This window comes from Cavia porcellus, unplaced genomic scaffold (genome assembly GCF_034190915.1).
Source record: "Cavia porcellus strain 051 isolate PalLab524CR breed Dunkin Hartley unplaced genomic scaffold, mCavPor4.1 scaffold_23, whole genome shotgun sequence".
Taxonomy (NCBI): Eukaryota; Metazoa; Chordata; class Mammalia; order Rodentia; family Caviidae; genus Cavia; species Cavia porcellus.
Window position 1 is genome coordinate 9,968,827 of NW_026947506.1, and position 26,031 is coordinate 9,994,857.

A 26,031-nucleotide genomic window follows, 5' to 3' on the forward strand; every position below is an offset into this window, starting at 1 on the left:
TGCTGGTCTCTGACCCCTTCTTCCCTGGCACTCCCTGCTCTGCTTCCCAACCACCAAAGTATCTGTTTCCATGTCCTTCCTCCATGATGTTTAAGCCTTGCAACAAATAACCATCGACTGCATCCCCTAAAACCACAAGCCAGGTTGTCCCTCTACCTCTTTAAGCTGTGTGTCTGATGTTCTGTCCCAGTAACTGACTAATACAGTACTTCTATAAGAGGTGACATAGAAAGCTGATCTCTTTCCACTGCATGAGCCACACACACAGGTGCTGGATAAACCAGGAATCGGGTCTCACCAGAACCTGAAGCTGGTGCCCTGACCTTGGACTTCCAGGGTCATGAGCAGAGACACAAATGTCTATTGCTTAAGCCACACAGCCTATGGAGTCTGTTTCAGCAGCCTGAAGTGGGATGGGGCCTTATGTCTCTGTGCTCCCCTTCTAGATGAGGGGCAGGCTCAGGCCTCGGCTGGTGAGGCTGGAGTCAGCCTGGCTTGTGCCTTGGCCCTGGAACCTGCAGCGAACACACACTGCACTGTCATCAGCTCTGTGGAGCTGCTGGATTCCTCATTGCCATGAGGGATGGACAAGGCCAGACGCATGGCCTGGTTTGTCCCCTGTCATAGTTACTGTTGTTTGCCCTGTGCCTTTTGGCTGCACAAAAGCCTTCTTTGTTTCAAGTGGAAAGCATCTCTCTCTCAGACTCCAAGAGCTGGACTGCCTCCCTCATCTCCAGAGACACAGCAAAGGATCCTCAGGAATGACAAGTCCTGCTCACGAGAAGCTCGTTTTGCACCCCTCAGGGTCCCACTGCCTGAATTCACTGCTCCTCGCACACGGCCACAGCTTCACTGCAGCACATCTGCCACCGTCAGCCACAGTGTCAGTCTCTGCTGTGCCCCTTCAAGCCAGCACCTCGCTTGGTACCTGGTCCACACAACAGATGCTTGATAAATGCTGCTAATTGAAACCAACTCTGTCCTAAGAATCCTGTTCCCTGAGTTTGTGCTGGTTTAAAAGAGAGGAACATGCACCACTCTAGAAAGAGGAACTAAGCCCGGAGCCTGAAAATATCTCACCCAGTTTCCAGGAAGCTGCAAACTGGTGGCCGTGGGCTAGTGGCACCCACACCCTGGATACTATGTTACTTCAGAAACAAGTAGCTATTTAGGGACAGATGAGTCATTAAAATGGGGGTACTCGCTGCTTCCTGTGTCGGGGATGATCTGACCAGGGCCTGGCACAGGCTGCCATGGCAGGGGCCTGAGACTGTCCCAGGCAGCTCCTGCACCTGTTGAGTGGTATTCTAGCTCCGAGAATCCACCTGTCCTGTGAGAAGATCAGGCAAAACTCCTCAAGCATGTGCTTAGCACTTGAGGGGTCTCCTGGTCTGCTCTGCAGGTGGCCACTCTGAAGCTGGCAGGACCCTCAGGGGTGGCATGTCCTCAGCTGACACAGAGGAAGGATCCCAGGCCCCAAACTTGAGCAGGACCAGCAGGTGGACCACCTCTAGGCCTCCTGCCTTCCAGGACAGCCCTTTCCTCTCTGTGTAGCTGTCGGTCCCTTGTCATGATGTGACACTTGGGGGAACACCCCACTGATCTAAAACTCAGATTCTGGAAATTCCTCCTCCTCTGTGAAGGTCAGGAGTAGATTCCGTTATAAGGTAGTTTCTTTAGAAATGACTCACCAATCAGTATCCCAGGTTCTTCTTGCTTTGAAAAAAATAAATTGGACTAACAGTGCCAATAAAGGTGTCAAAAAGTTTATTTGAAAACTGCAGGGGAAACGAATACGGGAGAAACCAGCTCTGGAGCACAAACTTGGATCAAACAAAGAGAAAAAAAAAGGGTAAAAGCAAAAATAAAAGTACACACTACATGAAGATTTGGTGGGGGCTCCTGTGCAAACTCACGCACAATAGAGGCTTTCTGTGTTAGGCACCCCTGTTTATGCCGGCCGCATCTGATGGAAGCTCATGAGAAATGCCACATATGGGAGTCCTCAAGTTGCCCTGGGATCTTAGGATTGACCTGTCCTGCTTATTTATCCAAGCTCTTTTGCCACACCCTATCTCCCATATCTCCTGATGTTCTTCCCTCCTTCAGACAATGAAAGACATTTGGCCAGCCAGTTAGGCCCCACGGGAGAGCCCCGTTCCAGCCAGTGGGGACAGTTCCTCTTTGTCCTATGAGAACACTATCCCCCAGCAGATGAGCAGCCAGGCCAAGGGCTCTGACAGCTGAATAGCTGGCCGACTTTCAGAGAAAGCTTGACACTTTATGCACAGGAGGGGCTGGGCCAGAAGTTTCACTGTGGCCAAACTGCAGGGTGTGTTTCCTTGGCTGCCTCAGCTGGGAGAGGGATGGATTCAACCCCAGGAAAAGAGGCCACAGCAGTTTCTCAGACATAGCAACAAGGTTTGGGCTCTGGGCTAAGTTGAGAGAAGAGAAGAATCTGGGGACAGTGAGTATCTGCAGTACTGACCAGGTAGCCACTGTCCGGGAGCTGCACGACTACACCCAGGAAGAAGCCCAGAAGGCAGGAACTCAAAGAACTTTCCTCGTTCATCTTTTGATCCTCACTTTTTTTTGGGGGGGGAGCTTTTGTTGTTATCCCATCTTTACACTTGGGAAGTCAGGGCTCAGAGGGCTCCTGAGCTTTGTCCATATGGCAGATAAAATCCAGATGCAGTGATTCAGCCTGGGTCTTGGTTCTTGGTAGTCCAAGTTTCCCTTCAGGTGCTCCATTTTGTCATGATCAAGGCAAAAGCAAACAAGTAAATCAAGAGCAGGCAACACTTCCAGACTTGAGTAACTGAGGACCTTTTCTGAAACAAAATAATTACTTATTGGGGGAATTACGGTTATGGTTTAGATCTGGATGGCCCCCAAAGCCTCAAGCACTCAGAGATGGAACTTAGGGAAATTGATTGGATCTGGGAGTCCACTGGCTGACTTGGTGCTAGGAGGTGGGGCCTGGTCAGAAGAAGGGGCTCTGGGGCTGTTGCTTGGGAGGATTTATTGTTTCTTCTGGCTCCTCCCTTCTCTCTCTGCTTCCTGACCACTAAGAGGTGAGCAGCTATCCTCTGTTAGGCTCTTCGACCATGCCATCTTGCCTTGGAGCAGACCATGCAAGGACTGAAACTTCCAAAATGTGAGCCAGAATAAACTTTTCCTTTAAGTTGTGTCAGGTATTTTGTTCCAGTGCCAAAGAAAATGAGCAAGATGATTATAAATGACAATTATTTAGATCTCTGGAGCTTGTCCTAAGGGCACCCAGAAAACCAGGGATCTCTCACCAAAGAGCATCTACTCAATCTCAGTCACCATAACAGTGATAGTCCTCAAGGCTGCCCTGCTTTTTCCCTAATAGCTACAGCCAAACACCTCCCCACAGCCTCCTGGCTTAGCTTGAAACTTCTCATTGTTTTTCCTCTGTATTTATGGATCCAGTAGTTTTGAGCACCTGCCCATCCCCTCCCTGTCATCGCCATACTTGGACTCCCCCAGACCCTGTTCTGAACAAAGCTGTCGCCCAGCCTGAATGGTCTACCTCATCCTTTCTGGCTTCCTGCTCCTGGGAAGGGTCCAGGAGATGGGAGAGGGGAGAGCACCTGCCTCCTGTGCCTGTAAGAAGGTTTAGGGTCATAGTTAACATCTAGCTGTCCCAAGACCTCCCATACCTATAGGTGGGACCTTTGGAAGGTGCCTGCATCTTGGGGACATAGCAGCTGACTTGCCCTTACGAGATAGTATCTGCTTGGGAGAGGCAGTTCAGCAGGCCATCACCTGAAAGGGTTTATCTCCCTGGGACCACCATCATAGACTAAAAGTGTGAGCAAAATAAACCTCTTCTCCTTTAAGTCACGGGTGCAGGTATTGAGTCCCAGTGGGGAAACAGTGTCTACAGTAAGTCCCACCTGCACACGGAACCACACACCACAGGCAGAGTCAAGGCTCTTGGGTCTAGGAGTCTCAGGCACAGCTCTGACCGAATGCTGGACCAGGGCAACTCAAAGAAATTTAAAAATAAAATCCCACGTACTCCTGGGACTCAGGCGAATGGCATTATATGCTCATAGTTATGCTCTCAGTTGCTATCAGAGAAAGGACATCCAAGCTGAGTCCCTGGCTGAACATAGGGACAAGTATGAAAGCCTGATCTGGTAAAAAGAGCCCAAGTTCCTGCCCCACACGCTGTAAGGTAAAGGGGAAATACCTAAATGGTCCCAGGGTTAATCACAACTTGTGACCAAGAATGGCTCATGTAGACCCACGGGAAATTCCTAGATAACTAGGCTGACAGACAAAAACAAGGAAAAGGGCTTAATATTCTGGAAAAATTGATTGATTTCACAGAATTCATCCAGCCATAACTATAAGCAATGAATACATTAAAAACAAAACAAAACCAAAAAAAAAAAAAAAAAAAAAAAACAAGAACCCAGGGAGAGAAGAAGAAAACCAGTACCCGAAATCTCCACGTATTTATCTAAATATCCAGGTCACGTATTAAGAACAAATTTTTGAGATATGAAAGGAAGTGCAGGGAGAAAATAGCCAGAAAACTTAACTTTAGAGGGGTCTAGATGTTGGACGGCTCCAAGTGAAGGGGCGAATGTGTCTGAAGAACTAAAGGAAACCGTACTTAAAGAATTAAAGCACGAGAACAATTTACTGACAGAGAACCATGACAGAGGGACAGAGGTTTTTTAAAAAAAGGATCACATTGCATGTTACTATATTTTTCCACTTAGACCAAATGCCCAGAGCAGGCAAAGTTACAGAAAGCAGATTGGTGTCTGCATAGGGCGGGAGGCAGAGGAGGGAGGGACAGCTAGGGGGTCCTGATGTGGGTTTCTTTTTCCGGAGATGAAAATGCTGTGAATTGCGGTGGTGGTGATGTGGTGAACTTAGATTATAACTATACTGAAAAACCATTTAACTGTGTTCTTTAAACTGGCGAGTGCTATGGTACTCAAGTTATAGCTCAGGAAGGACACTTAAGAAAATTAGAACCAACTGACCAAATAAAAACAAAAGCAAGCTAGGGCTGATGAGAGAGATGACCCCAGGGTCCGGCTCCCCAGGTTTTGAGTTCCCTGTGGCTTTTGTCTCACTGATGCCCTGGATTCTGGAGTTGGGATGGAGTCCTTGTGGCTGAGTCTGGTGTGGAAATTCCCTGAGTTTTGTCACCCTGAGGCCCCCCAGCAATAGGGATGCAGTGCCCTCACTGTGACCTGGGATTTGTAGGCTGAAAGCCCTTGGTGGGGACCCCAACACCCCAGGTCCGGGTTCTCTTGCAGCAACAATGGAATGAGTCCAGGTGGCCCCAGCCCTGTGTCCTGCCCACCACCGTCCCACATCACAGAGCCTTAGCTCCTATGTGTGCTGAGGGGGGTCTGCAGCCACCGCAGGGCCTGTGATCCTCCTACAGGGGCTGTCTCCACAGCCACTGTACAGGGAACAGGGACAGGGACCGGGAGGGATCATGGGTGTGAGTGCTCAGGGAGGTCAGGAGGAGCTGGGTGTGGTCGCCTGCTCAAGAGGCGGGGACATTTTCTCAGCTGTCCCAGAGACTTTGGCAACCTAGCTGCCATCAGCTTTGTTCTCTAACGCTGCACTCAGAGCAGATTTTGTTAACAGGTGATGTCCTCATAAAGCCTAAATGTCACCTGTATCTCCTGAAGCACATCTCTGTCTGACACACCCTAGCCCGGGTCTGGTGTTGGGCTTCCTGGAGTGTTTATTACGCAGCTCTGAGCTCACGCCTTCGGATTTGTTCTTGGTGACCCAGGGACCGGGCTGCTGTGACACTCAAATGCGGCACCCCGGTGTCACAGGTAATCACAGTCAGATGGGACTCACGTGTGATGGGCAGGACTTCACCCACCTGGCCCACTTCCCACACCGTCCACTCTCTGAACCGGGTCTGAGCACCATCGGACCCTGCTGTCCTCTGTGTCGAGGACTACATGGGGTGCATCCATCAGTCACCGGCCCTTGGAAGTCAAAGGAAGGTGGGTGACTGTAGGGGGACCCAGGTGCAGACACCACCAGCCTCCATGGGGCCTTATTGCCACACCTGTGAAAGACAACACCTGGAGAAGTCATAGTGGGGACAGGTGTCCCTCTGCAGATTGTGAGCCTTGTGGTCAGGGTCTCGCCAAGCCCCTCCCACTGCTGCTTTGTGCTGACCATGACCAACAAATCTGCTCTTCTAGGAGTGGCCTCGAGGACAAGTGCATCTTTCTGAAGTGGACACCATACCGCCAGTCCTTAACTGAGAAATATCTGGTTGTGACTCCTTCCTTCCTGCTGGTTTGCTTCCTTTCTGATGCCCATAGTGCAGCTGCCCACCACCCTCCGGGCCTCCTCCTGCCTCTTGGCCTTCTTCCCTCTCACTGTGAACAGCCCTGTGTGCATCCCATGTCCCCACAGCGAGGCCACTTATCGTGCTGTGGCTGCGTCAGCTCCGCCCCAGGTCCTGAAGGCGCACAGCTAGCCTTACAGGATGCACCTGGGCTCTTGTCTGCTGTAGTCTTGGGAGGCCCAGGACCCTCAGGGGTGCCTCTGGAGTGAGCAGCTCCCACATTCCAGTTCTCCTGGCAGTGGACACAGAGCAGCATGATCCCCTGGTGGCTTCAAGATTCAGCAGCTGCTCCAGCCCTGAAGTCTGCAGCCTGGGTCCCCACTGCAGTGGTCTCTGTTGGGACTCAAGGCCTCCTTGGACACCTGCCTTCCAGCCTACACCTGATCTGGCTGCCACTGTGTCCCTGGCCCTGGGGTCTCAGAGGTGGGTTTGCAGCAGAGGCTCTGGATGAAGTACAGGGGCAGCCTGGTGGCATCTGCCAGTCAATGTCCTCTGTGCAGAGGGGCCAGCGATAGTGACCCTGCAGCCAGTGTGCACTGGGAGCCACCATCTTAGCACCTGGGGCCAGGAGGGAAGCCAGGAGGAAGATGTTTCCTGGTACCTTCTAGGTCATCACACCTCCAACAGCCCTGATGGCCTAGAGGTCCGGCCACCATGGAGTGTCTGGTCACTCTGGAGAACCTAACTGTGAAGGCCCCATGGGTCCCTGCAGGTCATGGACTGTTTCCCTTGCCGAGCTGCTCAGTACAGATTGAGAACATCCAGTGAGGATGGCAGGTGTGGGGCTTGGGGAGCTGGGATGATGGGTGCTGTGTCAGAGGTGGTCTCCTCTGCCTCACTGTCCCCATCCTCCAGTGTCTCAGTGAGGGCCGGGATAATCCTGATGGCATCGTCCTGGAAGTGCACCTGCTTTTTCTTGGCCAGGCTGTCTGCAGGCTGCAGGGGCAACTCAGTCATGGTGTTGGGGCGGGGCAGGCTGCTGTTCATCTTGGCCCCCCGTAGGAGACTCTTCACCCGGGTGAAGAGGGAGCTGGGTCTCCCTGTGAGGGCCTCGTGGAAGGTGTAGATCTGCTCTGTGTCCCCAGAGCCTATGGTGCTCACAGTGCTGCCCGAGGGGTCTGTGTACTCCTCAGGGGTGGCCAGCCCCGCGGCTCCTGACTTGGTCTTCTTGCGCTTGCTTAGCAGGAAGTAGGCAAGGCCCGTGACAATGAGCATGGAGCCTGGTGACATCAGGGCAAGGGTGAGACATGATAGAGCCCGAGCCCTCCCAGGCCTCTCAGGTACCTCCCACAGCCCCCATCCCAGCAGTCCAGAGTCAGCAGGCCAGGGGAAGCAGGTGCCTTTCCTGCCCTTCCCTCCCCTCCCTCCTACCTGGGATGGTCACGTGCCACACCAGCACAGGGTGGAGGAAGCAGGCCACTGACAGCAGCATGTAGGCTAGGAACTTCTGGAAGCAGCCCAGCCAGTGGGCCTTCTCCCTGGCCGCGTAGGCCAGAGATCCCGGCTGGCACCTGGGAGGGAGGTGGGGTTAGCAAGGCCTGGAGAGCTGGGCGCCCTGTGTGTCAGTCTGCTGCAGCAGCCTGTCTGAACTTCTCACTGCCTGGCTTCACAGAAACCTGGGGGCCTCACTGTGATTCCACAGTGGGAGCCTTCACTGGCCCCTCCAGAAAAGGCTGCCAATGTGTCTTTGTGGCTGAGGGCAAAGGAAGGTAAGTGAGAGGCCCAGGGCCTCATGGGAAATCTGCAGCCCAGGGGAGGCGGGTGCATGGGAGCATCCCAGTCCTCGGGGCTTGGCCGGGTTAGTCAGGCCTAGTGGGTTGTGAGGATTCCTTCTTCACAGGCACGGCGGACCGTGGATGGGCTCCATGGCCAGCAGCACCAGGGCCAGGCTGGCTTTGGGGAAGTGATGTGGGCCAGGGGTCAGGGTCACCAAGCCCCGTGATGCAGCTCCCTGCTGCCCCCTGCTGGCTGTGTGCACACGCGCTTATGTGTGTTGGGGGTGATGGTGGCTGCAATGCTGTCCAATGCCCTTTCACACCACACCCACAGTCCTTCCCCAGGCCTCTGGCAGTGGGTACAGCCAGAAGGGCAGCACAGGGGACTCCTAGCAGAGGTTCATGGCACCTGATCTGTCCTGGTACTCATGCCCAGCCCTGCTCCCTAAGCTGGCCCTTTTTGGGGGGATGACTGGATACTGGGCCCTTGGGATCCTTCCTGGTCAGGGACATTAACTCCTCAGGATCGGGGAGAGACCATCCCTGGATGGATCTGTCACTTGGTTCCTTGTCTGGGAGCAGGGCAAGGGAGGCGCTGAGCCTTCTCCTGCCAACACTGGCCAGAGGCAGGATGTCCCCTCCACAGCCCACAGACAGAAGCGACTAAGTACACTTACTTAAAGCAGATGGTCAGCAGCTGCGCCACGAAGTAGGCCCCTTCGCACACGGCAATGGCACTGCCTGTGAACCTGCAGTGGGGACAGGTGGGGCGGCCCCTGCGTGGACCTGATTTCCTGACAACCACATTCCCAGGTGTGCCCAGTGCCAGGCCTGGCAGGAGGTGGTATCACCAGCAGCAGCCTCCCTACTGCAGTCACCAGGGCCAATACCCATGCCTGGCAGGACCAGGTAGACCCACAAACCCCGAACTCCTCCCTCTTTCCCATGTCCAGGCACTGGAGCACTGGCTGTGACCCCCAAACTCCTCTCTGGCCCCACTGCACTGCCTGGGCCCAGTCCAGCCTGGCCATCCCCATCCAGGCCCTGCCCCTGCTCCTCCGTGGTCACACCTGGTTTCTGGCTCCTTCTGATCTTACGTCTCCCAATCCAGAGTGCCTGGACCGAAGGGGACACTGGGGTCAACCTTCCTGCACATGTGTGAAGTCACAGATTCAAGAGCCCCCTTCCTGGACTTTAGGTACCAGTACCTTGGGGAGTGTTGCTTAAATGTTTTGTTTTTGTTTTGGATAACTTCGCTGGTCCATAAAACCAAAATCTCTCAGCATCCTTCCAAATTGTTCATAGACTTCCACATTCCTCAAATGTGTGGGAAGCTATCAGGTGCCTCAGGGCCTTTGCATAACTCATTCTTGTCACAAGGCCACCTTCCCTGGCTTGTTTCTCTAATAACATCTTGCTTCTTTGTGCTGAAGCATGTGACCAAAGCTGCTGTCTGTGAAATGCAGGGAGTGTCTGAGCCCAGCCCGCTGGCTGGGTAAGTGTTCTGGGAATGTGGCCACAATGAATGGATGCGTGAGGGAAATGCTTGCTGCAGGGGAAGACAGCTCAAGGACAGGGTCCACTTAAGGCCATGGGTGTTGCCTGGTTCCCATCAGCTTTGTGACCACGGGTGGGAGGTTTGAACTTCCTGTGACTTGCTTTCCCTGCTCTAAACTGGGTAATGACAGTGCTTTAACTCATGTAAGTCATGAATTAATGTTATAAGGTTCCCAGGACTGGCCTCAGCATAGGCATATGACAACCACTATGCAAATGTCAGTTGGTCCTGCTCCCCACCGCCTCTCTCACCATGGGGTTGTTCATTACCTTCTTCCCTCTCTCTGCCTCCCCCAGTGTCTGCCCCACTTTTAACCCTCAGTCCTAAAAAGGATAATAACTAACATTTCTAGTGTGGTTGCTGTGTGCCAAGAACAGTTCTCAAAGTTTTGCAACACTGGCTCCCTTGGCCCTGGCAGCCCTTTTCCGATCGACACTGGTTCAGCTTACAAAGGAGGGTACCAAAGCATAGAGAGCTCCAGCCCCCTGCTGTGGTCACGTGCCCGGGCAGGATCAGAAGCCAGGCGTGGACCCAGCACTTAGCAACCAGCCCTGTGACCATGCACACTCAGGCCGATGCTTTGGAAAGGCAGAGGCAGAGCCCTACTTTGCCTTTGGCGGGGCAGAAGGGAGGTTGATGCTGGGGAACCAAGGTGCAGATGTCCTGTCTGGTCCTAGTAGGGTGTGACCTGTGGGTTGGAGTACAGGGCATGGAGGTTCAGGCTCATGGGCAGGGGTCCTGGGGCCCTTCAAGGCACATGGAGCAGTCAGGGAGAGGCAGGGCCAGGTGGGTGATGTCTGCGTTAATGCCAGGGCCAGACAGAGCCTGGCATAGAGGCGGGGTGGAAGGTGTGGAAAGCAACAAAGCAAGAAAAGGTCACCTGGGGCAGCAGGGACTTCAGGCTGGCCCAGTGCTCAGGGCAGGATGCTGGGGGAGGGAGGTCTCAGCAGTCCCTGGGGGAGTTGGTCTCAGCAGCCCTTGGTGGGCCACGGCACCCATGCTCCGTGGCGTGGTGGATATATCCAAGGGTACAGCAGAGCAGTGTGGAATACAGAGCAGACTGAGCTGGAGGGCACTGCTGAGGTCTTCCGAGAGACCCACGTGTGGAGGTGCAGTGTAAACAGGGCAGGGAGGGTGGCCCCTGGGCCAAAGGGCAGCAGGGGTGCTGCAATGGGTGAAGCTGCTCAGGACCTGGCATCCACTACAGCACAGCAGCCCCGTGGGTTGGGGGAGTGGAAGGCACAGCCCGAGACCCCAGAGATCACTGTAGCTCTCAGCTTGGAGTCCTGGGGCCTCTGGGTACTGGAAGGAGCTGCTTCCTTCAGTGCCAGGAGGAGATAACCAGGAGGCCATGGTATGAGGACCAAGGTCTAAGCCTGGACATCACCACACCCTGACCTCCTTCCTGTCAGGGGCAGCTTGTGGGCAAGGAGACATGACAGGGGCTGCAGAACCTGGACCTGCTGCTTAGAGCTCACTGGTGTTGGCACTGCCCGCTCCCTCTGAATTTCCCCCCTCCTCAACCAGGCCAGTGTGCCCCTGTCCTAAGGACTGGGGGTCAGCAGAATTAAATGAGGTGATGCAAATGAGACACTGAGTTGCTCTTGATGTGTGGGAGAGCTCAAATCTACAGCTCATGACCATGACCCAGCTTCCAAATGGGACCTCTGTTTCGGTTTCCTAAATAGAGTTGATCAACGGGATACATGGGGTAGATGGGTAGACAGATGGACATGTAGGTAGACGGGTGTGGTAGACAGGTGAATGAACAGATGAGTGAGTGGGTGGATAAGTATACAGGTAGGTGGATGGATAGATGGATGGATGGATGGATGGATGGATGGTTGGATGGATGGATGGATGGATGGATGGATGGATGGATGGATGGATGGTTGGATGGTTGGATGGATGGATGGATGGATGGATGGATGGATGGATGGGTGCATGGTTGGATGGATGGATGGTTGGATGGATGCATGGATGGATGGATGAATGAGTGGATGGATGGCTAGGTGAAGGGGTGGTGAGTGAATGGATGAATGAATGGATAGGTGAGTGGATGGGTGAGTGGATGATTGGATGGATGGAGGTACAGTTGGTTTATCTAAGGAATAGTCTATCTATACCAGGCATTATCCTAGGAACTTCCTGGACTTCCCCCACTCTGATATAGAGTTGGTACCTCTGGGTTAATGCACATGGACAGGTGTGGGGTGAGTGGGCAGCCCTGCAGTGGGGAGGGCTGGGAGTGTGTACTCACAGGAGGTAGAAGGCCAGGCTTTTGAACTGCCCCCGGAGGAGGGTCTCAGTGCCCACGCTGATCAACACTGAGGAGTGAGAGGAGAGGCAGAGTTGTCCAGGCGCCCACACAGTGGTACTGCCCTGTAGAGGGCCTCGGCTGTGGGGAGCCATCTCCCTTGGCTGAGGCTGGTCATTTCTTCTCCATGGCATCAGTGGCTGGGGCTGAGAAGGCACAGGAGAGCCCAGGGGCCAGCCCTTGTGTTTCCACAGAGCAGCTTAGTGGTGCCAACATCCCTGGGTGCTCCTGCTTTTGAAATGCAGCTGTGCCCCTGCACACATCGTCCTTCTAAAACCCTCACTGTCCTGTGCTCTGTGTCTGAGCTGCAGTGTGTAGCCAGGGCAGACCTGTCCCACCCATCTCTCACCTAGCTGCCTGCCAGCACAACCCTTTGTCTCTAGTGGACATGATGGCTGCATCTCACACACACTCGTGGCTCTGGGTCTGGTGCTGGTCACACCACCAGGTCCCCTCCTCTCCCTTCCTTCCCTGCATTGGTGCATGCACTGGAACATCAGCCAGCACAGCTTTGACTTGCCCAGCTGCAGTTGAGGACACCATAGGGACAGTGTGTGGCCCTTGTACAGGCTTCTCTGCTCCCTTGTGGTCACACCTGTGTTTCTCTCTCTGGTGACACCACTGTGCATGTGCCCTGCCCACTGCTCCCCAGAGACAGCCATTGTTCCTCTCTTTCCTGGGTCCTGGCCCTTCCTCTCTGCCCACAGAGATACCCTGTGGACTCCCCTTCTCATGTCCTGTGTGAAAGGGACTCTTTATTTCCTGTACAGCAGGAAGGAGTCACCTGCACCTCATTGTCACTCTGGGCAATGTTGGGAGAGGAGAATCAAGCCCCTCGATCTAGGCAGGACGAGGAGGCAATGCTGTCTGACACAGGGCTTGGGTACCTTCCCTGCCACAGGGCAAGTGTGCCGGGAACTATATGCTCCACCCCAAGTCCTGCTCTGCTCTGGTGCCAGCCAGAGCTGTGACAGTAGCCATCCTCCCCATCACCATGGTGTTGGCTTTCTCAGTGATGAGTGTCTCAGAGCATGCATGTGCATGCACACACACACACACACACACACACACACACACGGGTCACCCATGCCCCTGATCTTCCCATATCACAGAGGGGCACAGTAAAGCTCATGACCTTCACCACATTACTTGTGCTGGGAACAGAGGATTCAGGGCCCAAGCTGGTGTCTTCGGGTTCCTGGAGCTGGGCCCCACGCCTACTGCCCAATAGGGTGAGTGAGTGTGGGTGCTGGCGAGTGTGTGCATGTGCTGTGCAGTCAGAGGCCACTAACCCAGCACCCACCATGCACTCTGTTCTGGCGCAGCACCTGCCATTTGTTACCTCATCTGGTCATTGTACCAATCACCCCCATTTTACAGCCGAGGAAACAGAGGCACAGACAGTATCAGCAAAGCAGTCAGCAGCCATAGAGACCCGGGTCAGATGCTGCGCTGCAGTCTCACGTTTTCCAGTTAATACCTGAATTGCTCTGTCTCCCCAAGACTCAGTTTCCCCATTGTACCTCTGGCACAGAATAGAGAGGAGGATTTGGTGAGCTCCATACAGGAGTGCAGTGAACTTGCTTGTTAGTTTTTGGTAATAAGGGGTCACCCTGTCTGCAGAAGGAGAACTCCCCACTCAGGGATGGGGTCTGGCTTCCAGAAGGGCCTCTGACTCAGGGCCAGGGGCTGAGCTTGTGCCTTCTTTGGGCAGGCAGTGGTCATGGTCTTGGCTGAGCTGTGTGGTTGGGCTAGTGACAGGCAGGTGACAGGAAGGATCTTAGAACCCAGTCCTCCTCCTGCTGTGCACTATTGGCATGTGGAGGGCAGTCCTGGTGGGTAGTCACAGGAGCCTCAGGTGTCTGGGTCTGGGAGCTCTCTAGATGTGCCAGTTGCTTTCTGTCCCCAAGATGCCACCACACACCCAAATTGCAGCGGCCCTTTGTGCGCATCCTGTTCAATCTGCACATCTGTTAGGTGGGAACGGGCAGCCCTGATACTCATGAGAAGCCCAATAGGTCCCCAGGTGCAGCACCTGCACAGATGCATAGGGTACAGGGAGGGGAGAAGCCAGAGTCTGGGAGCGAGTGAGGGTGGTGGCCACTGGGCCCTGACCCCCAGCAGGGGTCAGAGAATGACAGGGATGAGGATGGTGAGGGCCACAGGACTTTCCTGGAGCCTCCTGGGCACTGCAGGGGAACCTGAAGAGGGAGCCCCAAGTTAGTCCTGACAGTGGAGTCCTGCATCCCCCAAGCCCAGCTGTGGAAGGGTTCACAGTCTGTATCAGCCCAAGGTAAGAAGCCACCTCTCAGTGCCTCCCTGACCCTGGCACCCATGGTCTTCCTGATTGTCAGAGAGCTCAAAGCTGGGGGCCTTTGGAGCTTCAGTCACAAAGGATCTCAGGTCCCCTTCGTGCCAGGGATCTGGAAAGCATGAGGCTGCCCAGGAAGTGCCCAACTGAGCCAGGGCAGACAGTCCAGATCCACAATCAAAGAGATGCCAAGGACCGGAGCAGCCCCAGGGCTTTGGGATGGACCCGCATCCTTTGCCAAGTGGTCATGGGACAGATGCACATTATTTGCACCAGGGTGAAGCTGTTTCCCAAACCCTGTATCTAGGCTTAGCAGCGTGACTTCCTTTAGGCCTCAGGGTGCTACCAGGCACAATACAAACAGGCATTCAACAGCTCCAAAGCCAGCGCCTCAAGCACGCACCTGGGCCAGCTTGCCAGAGCACGAGGTGCCCACAGAGCAGGGCCACAGTGTCACTGCAGCCAGCACCAGGCTGGAGAGGTTGTCTAACCTCCCAGGAAGGGACACACAGTCCATCTACTGCAGCAGTGAGCCCTGCTTGCTCGCCTGAAGTAGGAACAGCAAAGTTATGGTCTACAAGCTGCACAGGTCCAGCTGCGGTTACACAGCACAGATAACCTCCCCTTTAGGACGGCTTCATCCAGGTGCACTTAACCTGCACACACTGCACTTACATAAAGAACAGCCTGATAAGCAGTGGTGTTTGTCTGTATCCATACAGCCGCCACTATGATCAGGAGAATGAACCTCCCCCAGATTTTCTGCTATGGTGTCATAGTATCCCTACCATCCCAGCCGTCTGTGTTGCAAGAGATTAGTCTGTATTTCCCACTAGTCTAAATCAGTAGAGTCCACAGCAGGTACAGTGCTCATCTCTGGACTGTCTTCTTCCTCCAGCATCACTGTTTCCAGATGCATGCATGCCATTTGTCTGAAGGTCACACCTCTCTGGCTGAGTGGTACTCTACGGGAAGATGAACCTCAGTTTGCTTCCGTCTCACCTACGTATGGGCACATGGGTTGCAGCTATAGAGGAGGCTGCAGTGGCCACTTGTCTGCTCTTTGAATGGTCACATGCTTCCTTTGTTCTTGAGTACCAATTTGCAGTGGAATGGCTGGATCCCGTGGCAGGTGTATGTTTCCCTTTTGAGAAACTGTCCAACCTTTTCCAAATTGATCACCCCACTGGGCAACCCCACAAGTGCCATGTGAGTGAGCTTCACACCTTTGTCTGCATGGTAGCACTTGGTATGGGGGCAGCCTGCTCATACAAGCCCCTGTGATCGGTGGGAAACAGCACTTATAGGTGGTCTGGATTGTGTCCTCCTAATGGCTAACGATGGAAACATCTTTTCACGTCCTTACCTGCCACCCTATTTTCTTTCTTTCTTTCTTTCTTTCTTTCTTTCTTTCTTTCTTTCTTTCTTTCTTTCTTTCTTTCTTTCTTTCTTTTCTTGTCTTTTTTGAGACGAGGTCTTGCTATGCAGTTCAGGCTGGCCTTGAGCTCACTTTATAGCCCAGGCTGGTCTCGAACTCTCAACGATCCTCCCACCTCAGCCTCCAGAGTACTGGGATTACAGGCGGGAGCCACCACGCCTGGCTTGCCACCCTATTTTCTTTGTAGGCTTTGATTTTCTCTGTCCCGACTAGTTTTGAAGAAGCAAGTTTTAGATTTTGATGGAATCCAATATGTCCATTCTTTCATGAATTGGACTTTGTGTCTAGGAAATTCCCACACACCTGTCACTGAATCTGTGTCCTGTTGTCTAGGACTGTTACAGTTTCAGGATTTACGCGTAGGTCCACGATCTATTTTGAGCCTTTGCAGGGAGCGGGGGACATGGTGCAAAGTACACACAAAAGGTCACTAATAAATGAATGGGCAGTGTTCCACCACCACCAGCTGTCACAAGTCACATTTGCCACACTGAAATGCCTCTGTGCTTTTCTCAAAACTTGGTTATTTACACATATCCAGGGTTATTTCTGGTTATTTCTGTCTCATTGATCTGTTTGTCTTTCTTTGCATCAATACTGCACTGTATTGGTTTCTTTGTTTTAAAATAAGACTTAAAATGAGTCAATATTAATGCTCTGACTGTTATTTGTTTTTGTAGTTGTTTGCATGATATTAGATCTTTTACCATTGCCATGTGAATTGTAGATACGGCAGTCAATTTCCTCAATCTCAAGCCTCCTGAGATTTTGAATGGGACTGCAGCAAAGCTTTTTAACAGTATTAAGTCTTCTGCTCCATGGACAAAATATATTTTCTGCATTTATTTAAGATTTAGGTCTTTATGATTTCTCAGCAAAACCTTTTGTTTTCTAGTATACAAGTTTTTAAAAATATCTCTTGTCAGATTTATCTCTAGTTCATGTTTTTGATGTAATATGAATTGTATTTAAATGTTTTCATTTTCTAATTTTTTCTGGTATGTGGACATGCAGGTGAATACAGCAAATATTCCTCATTTAATGACCTACGTGTTTAACGACGGTTCATACTTATGACCAAGGAGCTGTCTCAGGCTTACCGCCTGCTAGTTAGACTTATGATCTATTTTTTTGCATAGTTATCACATCTTTTTTATTGAGCCTCCATATCTATTTTGCACAGCACATTTAGATATTATATATCCTGACTTGCTGAGTATACTGTACTGTACAGTACTGCAGATTTATGTTCTGTTACACATTAGAGTATTGCATGTAAGAGTTATGCAAATAAAAGTAAAGCCATCAAGGTGAAGTTTCCTTTGGCCACTTCTTTGTCCTGAGTACTATGATATCCATACTACAAACAACTCATTAGCGACCAATTCACTTAAGAACAGTCTTGGGAATGGAATTCCGTTGTTAAACGAGGAATGTTTATACATTGATTTTTGTCTCCTGCAATCTTGCTAAGCCCTTTCCTAGTTCTAGCAACTGTGGGGGTAGATTCCAGCAGATTTTCTACAGATGATCTTGTCCTCTGTGAGTACAGCTTGTCTTGTTACTTGGTAGTCTTACGCATTTGATTTCTTTCATTGCATAGGTGCCTTAGCTAAAAGGCCCAGTGCAGTGTTGGTGGGCTATGGTGACACTGGACAGCCTTGTTTTTTCACCAATCTTGGGAGAAAGGTGTTTGGTCCTCTGATACAACCGTATGCTTTCTGTACATTTTATGGTTTGGATCTAAAATGTTCCCCAAAGCAGCAAGGGCTCACAGGTGGGGCTGTTGAAAGGTGATCAGACGGGGCACTCTAGCTGACTTGCTGTTAGGAGGATCGGTCTGGTCCTAGGAGACAGATCGCTGTGGGCATGGCCTGGAAGGGTCTTTCTCACTTTCCTGCACATCTATACCCTCTACTTCCTGTCCACCATGAAGTGAGCAGCTTCTCCTCTACCATGCTGTTTCTTACCTGGACCTGTGGAGCATGGCCTGAAACATGAACCAACATAACCCTCTCCTCCTTTAAATTGTTGGTGTTTGGTATTTTGTCCCAGTGATGAGGAAAGTGGCTAAAACATAGATTCCCTTTCTAGGTGGGGACCCAGTTTCCCTTTTTAAGTGGAGGAAGTTTCCTTCTGCTGACAGCTGGCTGATGTTTTTGTCATGAAAGAATATTGGATCTTGCCAAGAGAGTCCAGTGTACCACCACCAAGGTGATTACGGCCTTTCTTGTTTAGCTTGTAATATGGTGGCTCAGTGCTTTTGGCTCCTACAGTAAAATACCACAGACTAAATGATTCACAGACAGCAAACCTTAGTCCTCATCATAGTGGAGACTAAGAAGTCTGGGACTGGGTGCCAGCTCATTTGAGTGGATCCACTTGCTCACAGAGGACTGGATGCTCACTGCAATCCAACATGGCAGAAGGGTCCGTGGGACCCTTGCAGGCCTCTGTCACAAGGGCTCTGACATATGAATTTGTGGGGCATATTTTCATAGCAGATGGTCAGTGACAGTAATTGATTTTCTAACCTTAAGGCAACTTTACATTTTGGTGGTAAACTCCACTTGGTTGTGATCTGTTATCAGTCTTACAATTTTTATTATGTTTGGGGCTAAAACTGTTTAGAATGTTTGCTTCTTTGCTGGTGAAGGATAATTAGTCTAAAGTTTTTACTTTCTTTCCTTCCCTTCCTCTCTCCCTTCTTTTTCTCCTTCTCCTTCTTCTTTTTCTTCTTCCTCTTCCTCTTCTTATCCTCCTCTCCTCCTCGCCCACGTCTCCCACCTCCCCCGACCTCTTTCTCTGTATCAACGGGAAGTAAACCAAGAACCTGTCCACTGGGCTACATCTCCAGCCCATTTTCCATTTTTCATTTTGACACTGTCTTGCTAAGTGCCAAAATTTCCCAGGCTGGGTTTGAATTTCCAATCCTCCCATCTCAGCCACTCAGATTCCTAAGATTCAGGACTGCACCCCCAGGCAGGGCTTTGTCCAAAGTTTTGGTATCCATGTAAATGATGATTTTGTAAAACAAATTTCTAGAAGAGTCTGCATAGCACAGATGTTCTTTCTTGCTTATGCGTTGTGAGGCTGTCTAGGCAAAGGCTGTCTAGGCAGATCCATGAGCTTGTTGGGGTTGCAGTGTTTGGATGAAAGGAATCCCCAGTCTGACACAGTTGCTTGAGTGTGTAGACCCCATTATCCTAGCATCATCCTTTTGAGGTCCACAGGAGAAATGTCCTTTGGCCTTGGAGTCAGGGAGGCCCAAGCCAAGCATTTTGTCCTTGTTCCGTTACTATTCACAGCAGATGTGTCTGCTTTCTGTCCCCCATGAAAAGGCTTCCATGCCAGGAGACTGAGCATGTGCCCAGTGGGCACAAGCCTTGGTGCACATGTCCCACTGCCTCCCTTTCCTTTAGATCCCTCCTTGCAAGGCCAAACAGGACTCAGGCAGTTTTGAGGGAACCATCAGCCCATAGAAAGTAGAACAGCACTGCCCTCTTCCTTCTGGTCAGTTCTCTATGCTCAGTGTATAGATGCCTGGTTCCTGTGGGCTCAGGATGCAAGGGCAATGTCCAGGGGTCGGGCCTCTTGCAGTCTGGCCCCCGTCCCTTGCCGCCTCCTGGCTATTGCTGCCTGGCCCCCTTCCCTGGTCTCATTCACCTTGTGCAGTCGCCATGCCACATGTGCACCTCTGGGATTGATCTGCGCGGGGTGGGGACTGTGTGGGCGATTGGCAGTTGACCCAATGTTTGGTTGGACCCAATAGTTGTCCCCAGTCTGTGGACAGGAAATCGAAGCTTATGGAATTCAGGGGACATGTGCAAGGCCACACAACAAGTACAGGAGAGGGGACACACTGACCAGCAAGCAGACAGCACTGCAGCTGGGACGTGTGGTCCCCAGGCTACTTCCCTGGTCACCAGGTGCAGCCCCAAACACTGAGATCTTGCTGAACACTGATGACACAGAGACCATCAAGTGTGTGCCACTCAGCGAGTCACATGAAGAGCTCCAGAGTCGTGTTCTGAGCATGAGGAGGAAGGAAAGGAATGCTTGGATCATAGCCTGTGGCTCTCAGCGGGAGGGAGATTCTGTTTACCCATCCAGCTGATAGAATCAGGAAAGACAAATAGCTGAGGTCACTGGGGAAGAGCTTGTGCTATCTTGGTGTCTGTGCCAGGTGTCAGGTGTACCTGGAAGGGTACTGTGGATCTCCATAGGGCATCCATCCCCAGCAGGCAGTTGGTGTTTAAGAAGTGCTCATGGGGTCTACCTGTGTGTGTGTGTCCACATGCATGCGTGTGTGTGTGTGTGTGTGTGTGTGTGTGTGTGTGTGTGATAGAGAGAGAGAGAGAGAGAGAGAGAGAGAGAGACAGACAGACAGACAGATAGACGGAGACAGAGACAGAGACAGACAGAGAGAGACAGAAAAAGAGAGACAGAGAGAGGGAGAGAGACAGATTATCGTGCAGGACCCAGGACAGTTGCTTCCGAAGCACCCGCTTCCTAGAAGGCTTAAACAGGGCCAAGGTCGGGCTATGCATTTGCTGTGCCCTTTAGGAAATGCATACCCAGGCTGTGGGTCCCACTTCCGTCCTCATCTATATTAATAGGCACTGCACGCAGGGCTGTGGAGAGTGCGGCTGCCAGGTCCCATGCAGAGTCAAGTTCATGGGTCAAATCCTAAAACAAAACAACTTCCAGCGGTCCCAGCTGACCCATACTCTGGGCTCCCTGGTGGGGCTGCTGCGAATGTCGTCTCCCCCTACCTGGGCTCCTCCCAGCCCCTCGTGCTCGAGAACCTCCATGTTGCTGGGGTGGGTGAGCCTAGAGCCTGGACACCTCACCTGCATCTGGCTGTGGGACCTCTGCCAAGCCACCAGCCAGCCTGAGCCTCAGTCTCCTCACATATAAAGCGGGTTCCTGCTCTGCACAGCAGGCATCTGTGAGCTGTGCAAGGTGATGACTCTGAAGCTGTGTTGGGCTTGGGACTATTCCCAAGATGGAGATGTGTGAGGCTCTTGCTGCCTGCTTGCTGTCAGGACACCTTGGGCCTTAGGTGTCTCCTTCCTAGTCTCAGCTTCTCACTGTACCCTAGGAGCGAGGATGAGGAAGATGCTGCTTTCATACTGAGGCAGGACCTGTGTTTAAAGCCGCAGCGCAGAGCATGGCTCTCAGGACCACCCTGGAGTGATCAGCCGCCACCGTCCAGAGCAGGGCAGGAAGAATGAAGCCGAGACCCTGAAGGTGGGTGTGTTGGCCCAGTCCTGCATTTCCAGCACTCTGAGAGACTGAGGCAGGAGGATTTCAAGTTCAAGCTCAGCTTGGGCAGTTTAGAGGCTCAGTCAGACTCTGGCCCAAAATAAAAAAAGAAATTTTAAAAAGGATGGGGATATCGCTCAGTGAAAATTTCAATACCGCAGGGGGAAAAGAAAAAGCCCCCAAGTGTGGCAGAGAGAAGCCTGAGCACCGAGGACCCCTCCTGTTAGATGGACCTTTCCACGTGACAGAGCCACCGAGCTCAGCAGTGAATCCTGTGAGCCCAGTCCCTCTCCTGACAGTCTGCAGCCAGACCAGTCCCAGGCAGAACTGCCTGGGCAGAGCTTGTGCTATCTTGGTGTCTGTGCCAGGTGTCAGGTGTACTTGTAAGGGCACTGTGGGAGTAACAGGCAGGTGGCATCTGCAGGGAGAATGTATTTCATGTGCTGCTTCTCAGAGTGGCAGCTTCTTGGGTGGTGCTGGGCCACATCTCAGCTACAAGGGCACCCATAGATGTGCACACACACACATACACATCCACACACACAGAGGCGTACACCCACTGCCTGCCCAGGCCAGGGAGGGACACCACAGAGCCCAGTGCCGACATAGGCAGGGAGGGTCAGTGATGACCTGCAAGCCTGGTAACTGCTCTAAGCCACAGAATGCCCTGACTTTACAGCCTGGGCTGGGCACCCTGCCCCAAGCCTGCTCACCCTGGTTTGGCACTGGCACTGCCCTGCCTATGCTCCAGAAGCACGTGACTCATGGGTGGACCTCAGCATGGGCTGTGAGGCCTGTAGGTCACTTTATGCCCTAAGGAGTATCATCCTGAGAGGCTGGGGACAAGGGTGTTCCGGTGAATGGTGTCTGCCATCTGTTCTGCATGCAGGGGCCAGAGAAGGCTGACACTCGGGTGGCCCTGGGTCACATGTCTCCCTAGCCCCTCGGACCCACACTCTCTACCTGCAGGGTCCGGGCCACCTTGCATCCCTTCCCCCCACTTTCTGCCAAGTGCTGGCTCTGTTTGAAGTCTTCTTTCGTCCTTAGCAGCTGTAACCCAACAATGAGGCCGGGGCTTTCCAACGGAGGATTTCAGCAAAAAAGAGGCTTAAGGGAGAAAGGAATGTGCAAATCTTATATGCTGGACACAGGCCAGCTGTCCAGGGTGTGGGAGGGAACTTGAGAGCAGCAAGAGCACCAACACCCCTCTCTTCCCCAACTCCCAGCACTCTAGAGAACCCGCAAGGTTCTCTGAGAGCCTGGCCATTAAGAGGCAATGATAGGGCCTATTTTTAGCCTGGATCTGGTCTTGAAACCAAGTGGGAGGTCCCCCTATGCCTCACCAGCAGCCTGGACACCAAGATAAAGCCTCGGGGCAGGTGTGTGTGCAGGACTGCAGAGTCTGACCCTGCTTGAGATAATTTGTCCTCTAACCAGTCTTTCCCAAGTCCAGTAGAAGGACAGAGGTTTGCATCTCATTCAGCTTCCTAGCAGGGGCTTGACTTCGCTCTGTGGGGTGTGGTTGGGGTGCTGTGTGTCTATTTGGAGCCCAGGGCCTAGGTCACTGGTAGACGTTAGTGACAGGGTTACAGCAGGATTCTAACCCTGTCGTGGACACTGGTCCAGTCAGAGTCTTTTCTCCAGGCTGGCCTGTGTGTCCTTGGTGGCTATCCTCCTAATCCTCCTACATAGGTAACCTGGGGGCTCTGGAGGTTGCTGGGCAGCTCCTCCACCAACTTCTTCCCTCCAGCCTGCACCAGGCCCATTTTCCCACCCTGGGAAAGCCCCAGGGCTAGGGTTTTGGGCTGGCTGTTCCTTTGACCTGCAGCACAGCCTCAGGTAAGGTCACTGCTCCTATTGGAACACAGTGGTTTCATCCTGTACTCAGCCGGTTGGGTGAGACCCTCTCTATGGTTTTGCCAGCTCTGACTCCTGACCCAGGTACCCTGGGATTGGTCCAGGATCCCCCAGCACTGACACTTTCCTGGGGCCCCACTCTCAGTTCTTAGCTGTGCACAGCTCTGCATCCTCAATGGACTGAAACCCCAGCTACAGTCTACCTTGGTGGTCAGAAAGTGTGTGTGGGGTGAGGATAGGTGGACAGTGGCTCCTCCAAGGTCACACATCCAACAGAGGACAGGGGTAGGGCTTTGCCTGGGACTGCTGGCATCCAAACTGGTTCCCTTCCCTGACCCAGCAAACTTCTGCCAGGAGGCTTTGATGATTGTGTGTCTCCTCCTGGACCCTAAGGACAGTGGGCCAGAGCAGGGACTGGGAGCTTTGCTTCCTTGTGTCCTCAGTACACATTCTGCCCCTGGGGACCAGCAAAAGGGGCTCTGCCTTGGGAAAGGCTATGCTGTGCAAACTGCTGCAGCCTTGCAGGGAGAGGAAGGGACAAGCCCAGGGCCTCTTCATGCCACAAGCCCAAGAGAGCTCTTGTGGTAGAGTCCCACAGTACACTAGGCCACTAGAGTGTTCTGGTTGGCTCTGGGGTGTGCCCAGCCCTTGCTCCAGGGCAGAGCTACTCCAGGATGGGCGGGCATTCTCACTCCTCCGTTTACTCAGCCCTTTTCACAAGCAGGCATGATGCTCATGTTTGCTTTTTAAAAGCACCTTCACCCAGGAGCCCCACCTCTGCCTCCCACTTTCCAGGAGGTGGGGCCCAGAGCTGGCCCCTCTGCAGAGGAGGATGCTGAGGGTCTCCAAGTGTCTGAGACTGCTCAGAGGTGGGCTGTGGCCAGATGCAGTGCCACTCCCTGTCTGCTCCTTCACAGAGCAGAGCTTCCCAGGGGCCTGGGGAAGGAACTGGAGGACAGGGAGCAGGCATAGGCAACCTGGCCTGTGGGGTCTTACCTGCTGCCGTGGCAATGCCCAGGATCCGACAGGTGTACTCCAGCCCAGTCCAAAACACCCAGAGCTTCATGGTGGGGGTGCAGGCAAGTCCAGTGGGCAGGCAGCAGAGGCTCTGGCCCAGGAATGATGCTTGGGATGATTATGTGTGCAGGCAGATAGGAGCTGTGGCTGCTGGTGGGTCCCTGAGTGGAGCCCTGCCTACCCCAGCCAGTCCTGGCCACCACAGTCCAGGAGGTGTGAGCCCAGCTTGGCTGGTCCAGTGCTCGGCTTAATCATTACCTCGGAAGAATGCTCCAGCCTGGCCCGGAGCTGCTGGCCCAGCAGCTAGAGAGAGATCAGGCTGATTAGGGCTGGGCTGTAGGAGCCTGGAGCTGGCAATTAACCATTTCTGGCAGGGAGGAAGGAGCCCTGAGAGAAGAGCAGGGCCCTTTCTTAGTAAGCAGTGCCACCCAGAAAGTTGTATGTGGGCCACACACCTGCTGGGCCAGGGGCCCTAGGAGGAGCATCAGTGCCCGTCCAGTTGTGCGCAGGTAGGAGAAGGATAAGTCTGTAAATCACCCATAGAGAGAGCGCCTGCTGGAGCCCGAGCTCAGAAGCTGTTCTAGCCTGGTGAATCCAGACTCTGGGCAGCAGAGGCTCCGCCCAGTGCACACAAGGACCGTCCTTCATCCCTTGCAGACACCAGTGACACGGAAGGGGAAATCCCTGCCATTCTTCCGCGGGGAGCTGCTTGTCAATAATTGACGGGGTGACCTTGGGAGTCAAGGTTTCCGTGAGCCCTGATAACTGCAGAAAATGAGTGGAGGTGCCGGAGGGTGAGGAGTCTCACTGTGAGCCTGATGGGGCCATGCTGGACCCTCTCTGAAGCCCCCTCTAAAATCACTGATTCCCTCTGGCTAATAGTGAGTTAGTGCCCCTGCCAGGTGCTTCAGTGGAGTGGGTTCTCCTCCATGCAGGAGGGCTCGGCAAGGCAAGGAGCAGGTTGGTGAGCCAAGTCCACCGCCCTCACGGTAAGGGAAGCCAGTGCCATCCAGAGCTTCTGGGATGAGTGTGCTCTGAGAGGAGGTGTTTCGCACAGCATTCCCGCAGCAGCTATGGTGCGGTCGGTTTGGCTGGTTCTGTAGCTCCTACCTCTCTGTGCGACTTTTCCCTTGAACAAGTTCAGGAAGCCCTGTGCTCCCTGGGCTTCAGGGTCAACCTCAGAAATGCATCCTTTCATTTTCAGCATGTGTGAGGCCCTGGGTCAGATTCCCAGCACCACCACACACACCACACGTGCACACACACACATCACACACACACACCACATATACACACCACACACGCACACACACACCACACACGCACACAACATCATACATGCACATACACCATACACACACACCACACATATACACCACACACATGCAGCACACACATACACACGCACCACACATGCACACCATGTAAAACATATACACCACACACACTATACATCACACACATGTACATACACAGATCAAACATATCACACATTACATATCACACACACCACACAGCACACACCACACAGACACACCGCACCACTGCACCACACACACACACAGTATGATTCTGTTCTGGTGAGGTCTGTGGTGTGGACAGTGGGATCCCAGGAGGTCCCTAAGGAGGACAAAGGGAAGCCTGACTCACCCCAGGGCCAGGGCACAGGTGTGCTGACTTCTATCACAGAAAAGGCATTTTAGGACACGTCAAAGGAAGACATAAAGAAGTTTATTGGGCAGAATTTTAAGGTCTTTCACTCAGTGAAGCAGTGTAGACTCCGAGGCAGATGTTTCCAGCTTGGTGTTGGGGTATTCATGGCACTCAGGTGGGGATCCATCTGTGAGCTGCAGCCCCAAGGAGAGCATTTGATTGCAGGTGTCAGGTGGTGGCTCTTCCTCAGGGCTGGGCGATGGCCACTGCAGCTGAAACAGAGCCCACCCACAGGGAAAGGCCCCGGCCACAGCAGGACAAGGCTTATGGGTGGTACAGGGAGTGGCCCAAGCATGCTGAGTCTCTAAGGACCTTAGGAATTCCTGACTGTCTTTGTTCTGAACCTGTAACTGTCTTTAAAAAACACAATTTTAAAATTATGATTTTCCTTGTCTCTTTCTACCTAGGTTATTTCTCCTCCCTTGCTTCAGTTTGTATATAATCTATAGGGGTTCTTAGGT

At 52.8% G+C, this 26,031-nt stretch overlaps 1 protein-coding gene across 2 annotated transcripts; it reads right to left on the bottom strand.

Annotated features, from left to right (window-relative positions):
- Positions 1–1,750: 1,750 nt before the first annotated feature.
- Positions 1,751–24,471, bottom strand: Tmem72 (transmembrane protein 72). Of its 2 annotated transcripts, XM_003466108.3 has the most exons (5): positions 23,837–24,471; positions 11,910–11,976; positions 8,769–8,840; positions 7,748–7,887; positions 1,751–7,596 (listed from the first exon to the last, which is right to left on the bottom strand). In XM_003466108.3, the coding sequence occupies exons 1-5, from the start codon at positions 23,904–23,906 to the stop codon at positions 7,118–7,120; spliced, it is 828 nt and encodes a 275-aa protein (XP_003466156.1). In that variant the 5' UTR covers positions 23,907–24,471; the 3' UTR covers positions 1,751–7,117. The 2 variants fall into 2 exon arrangements, with proteins under 2 accessions (XP_003466156.1, XP_063089860.1); XM_063233790.1 differs by lacking the exon at positions 11,910–11,976.
- Between the last annotated feature and the right edge of the window lie 1,560 nt (positions 24,472–26,031).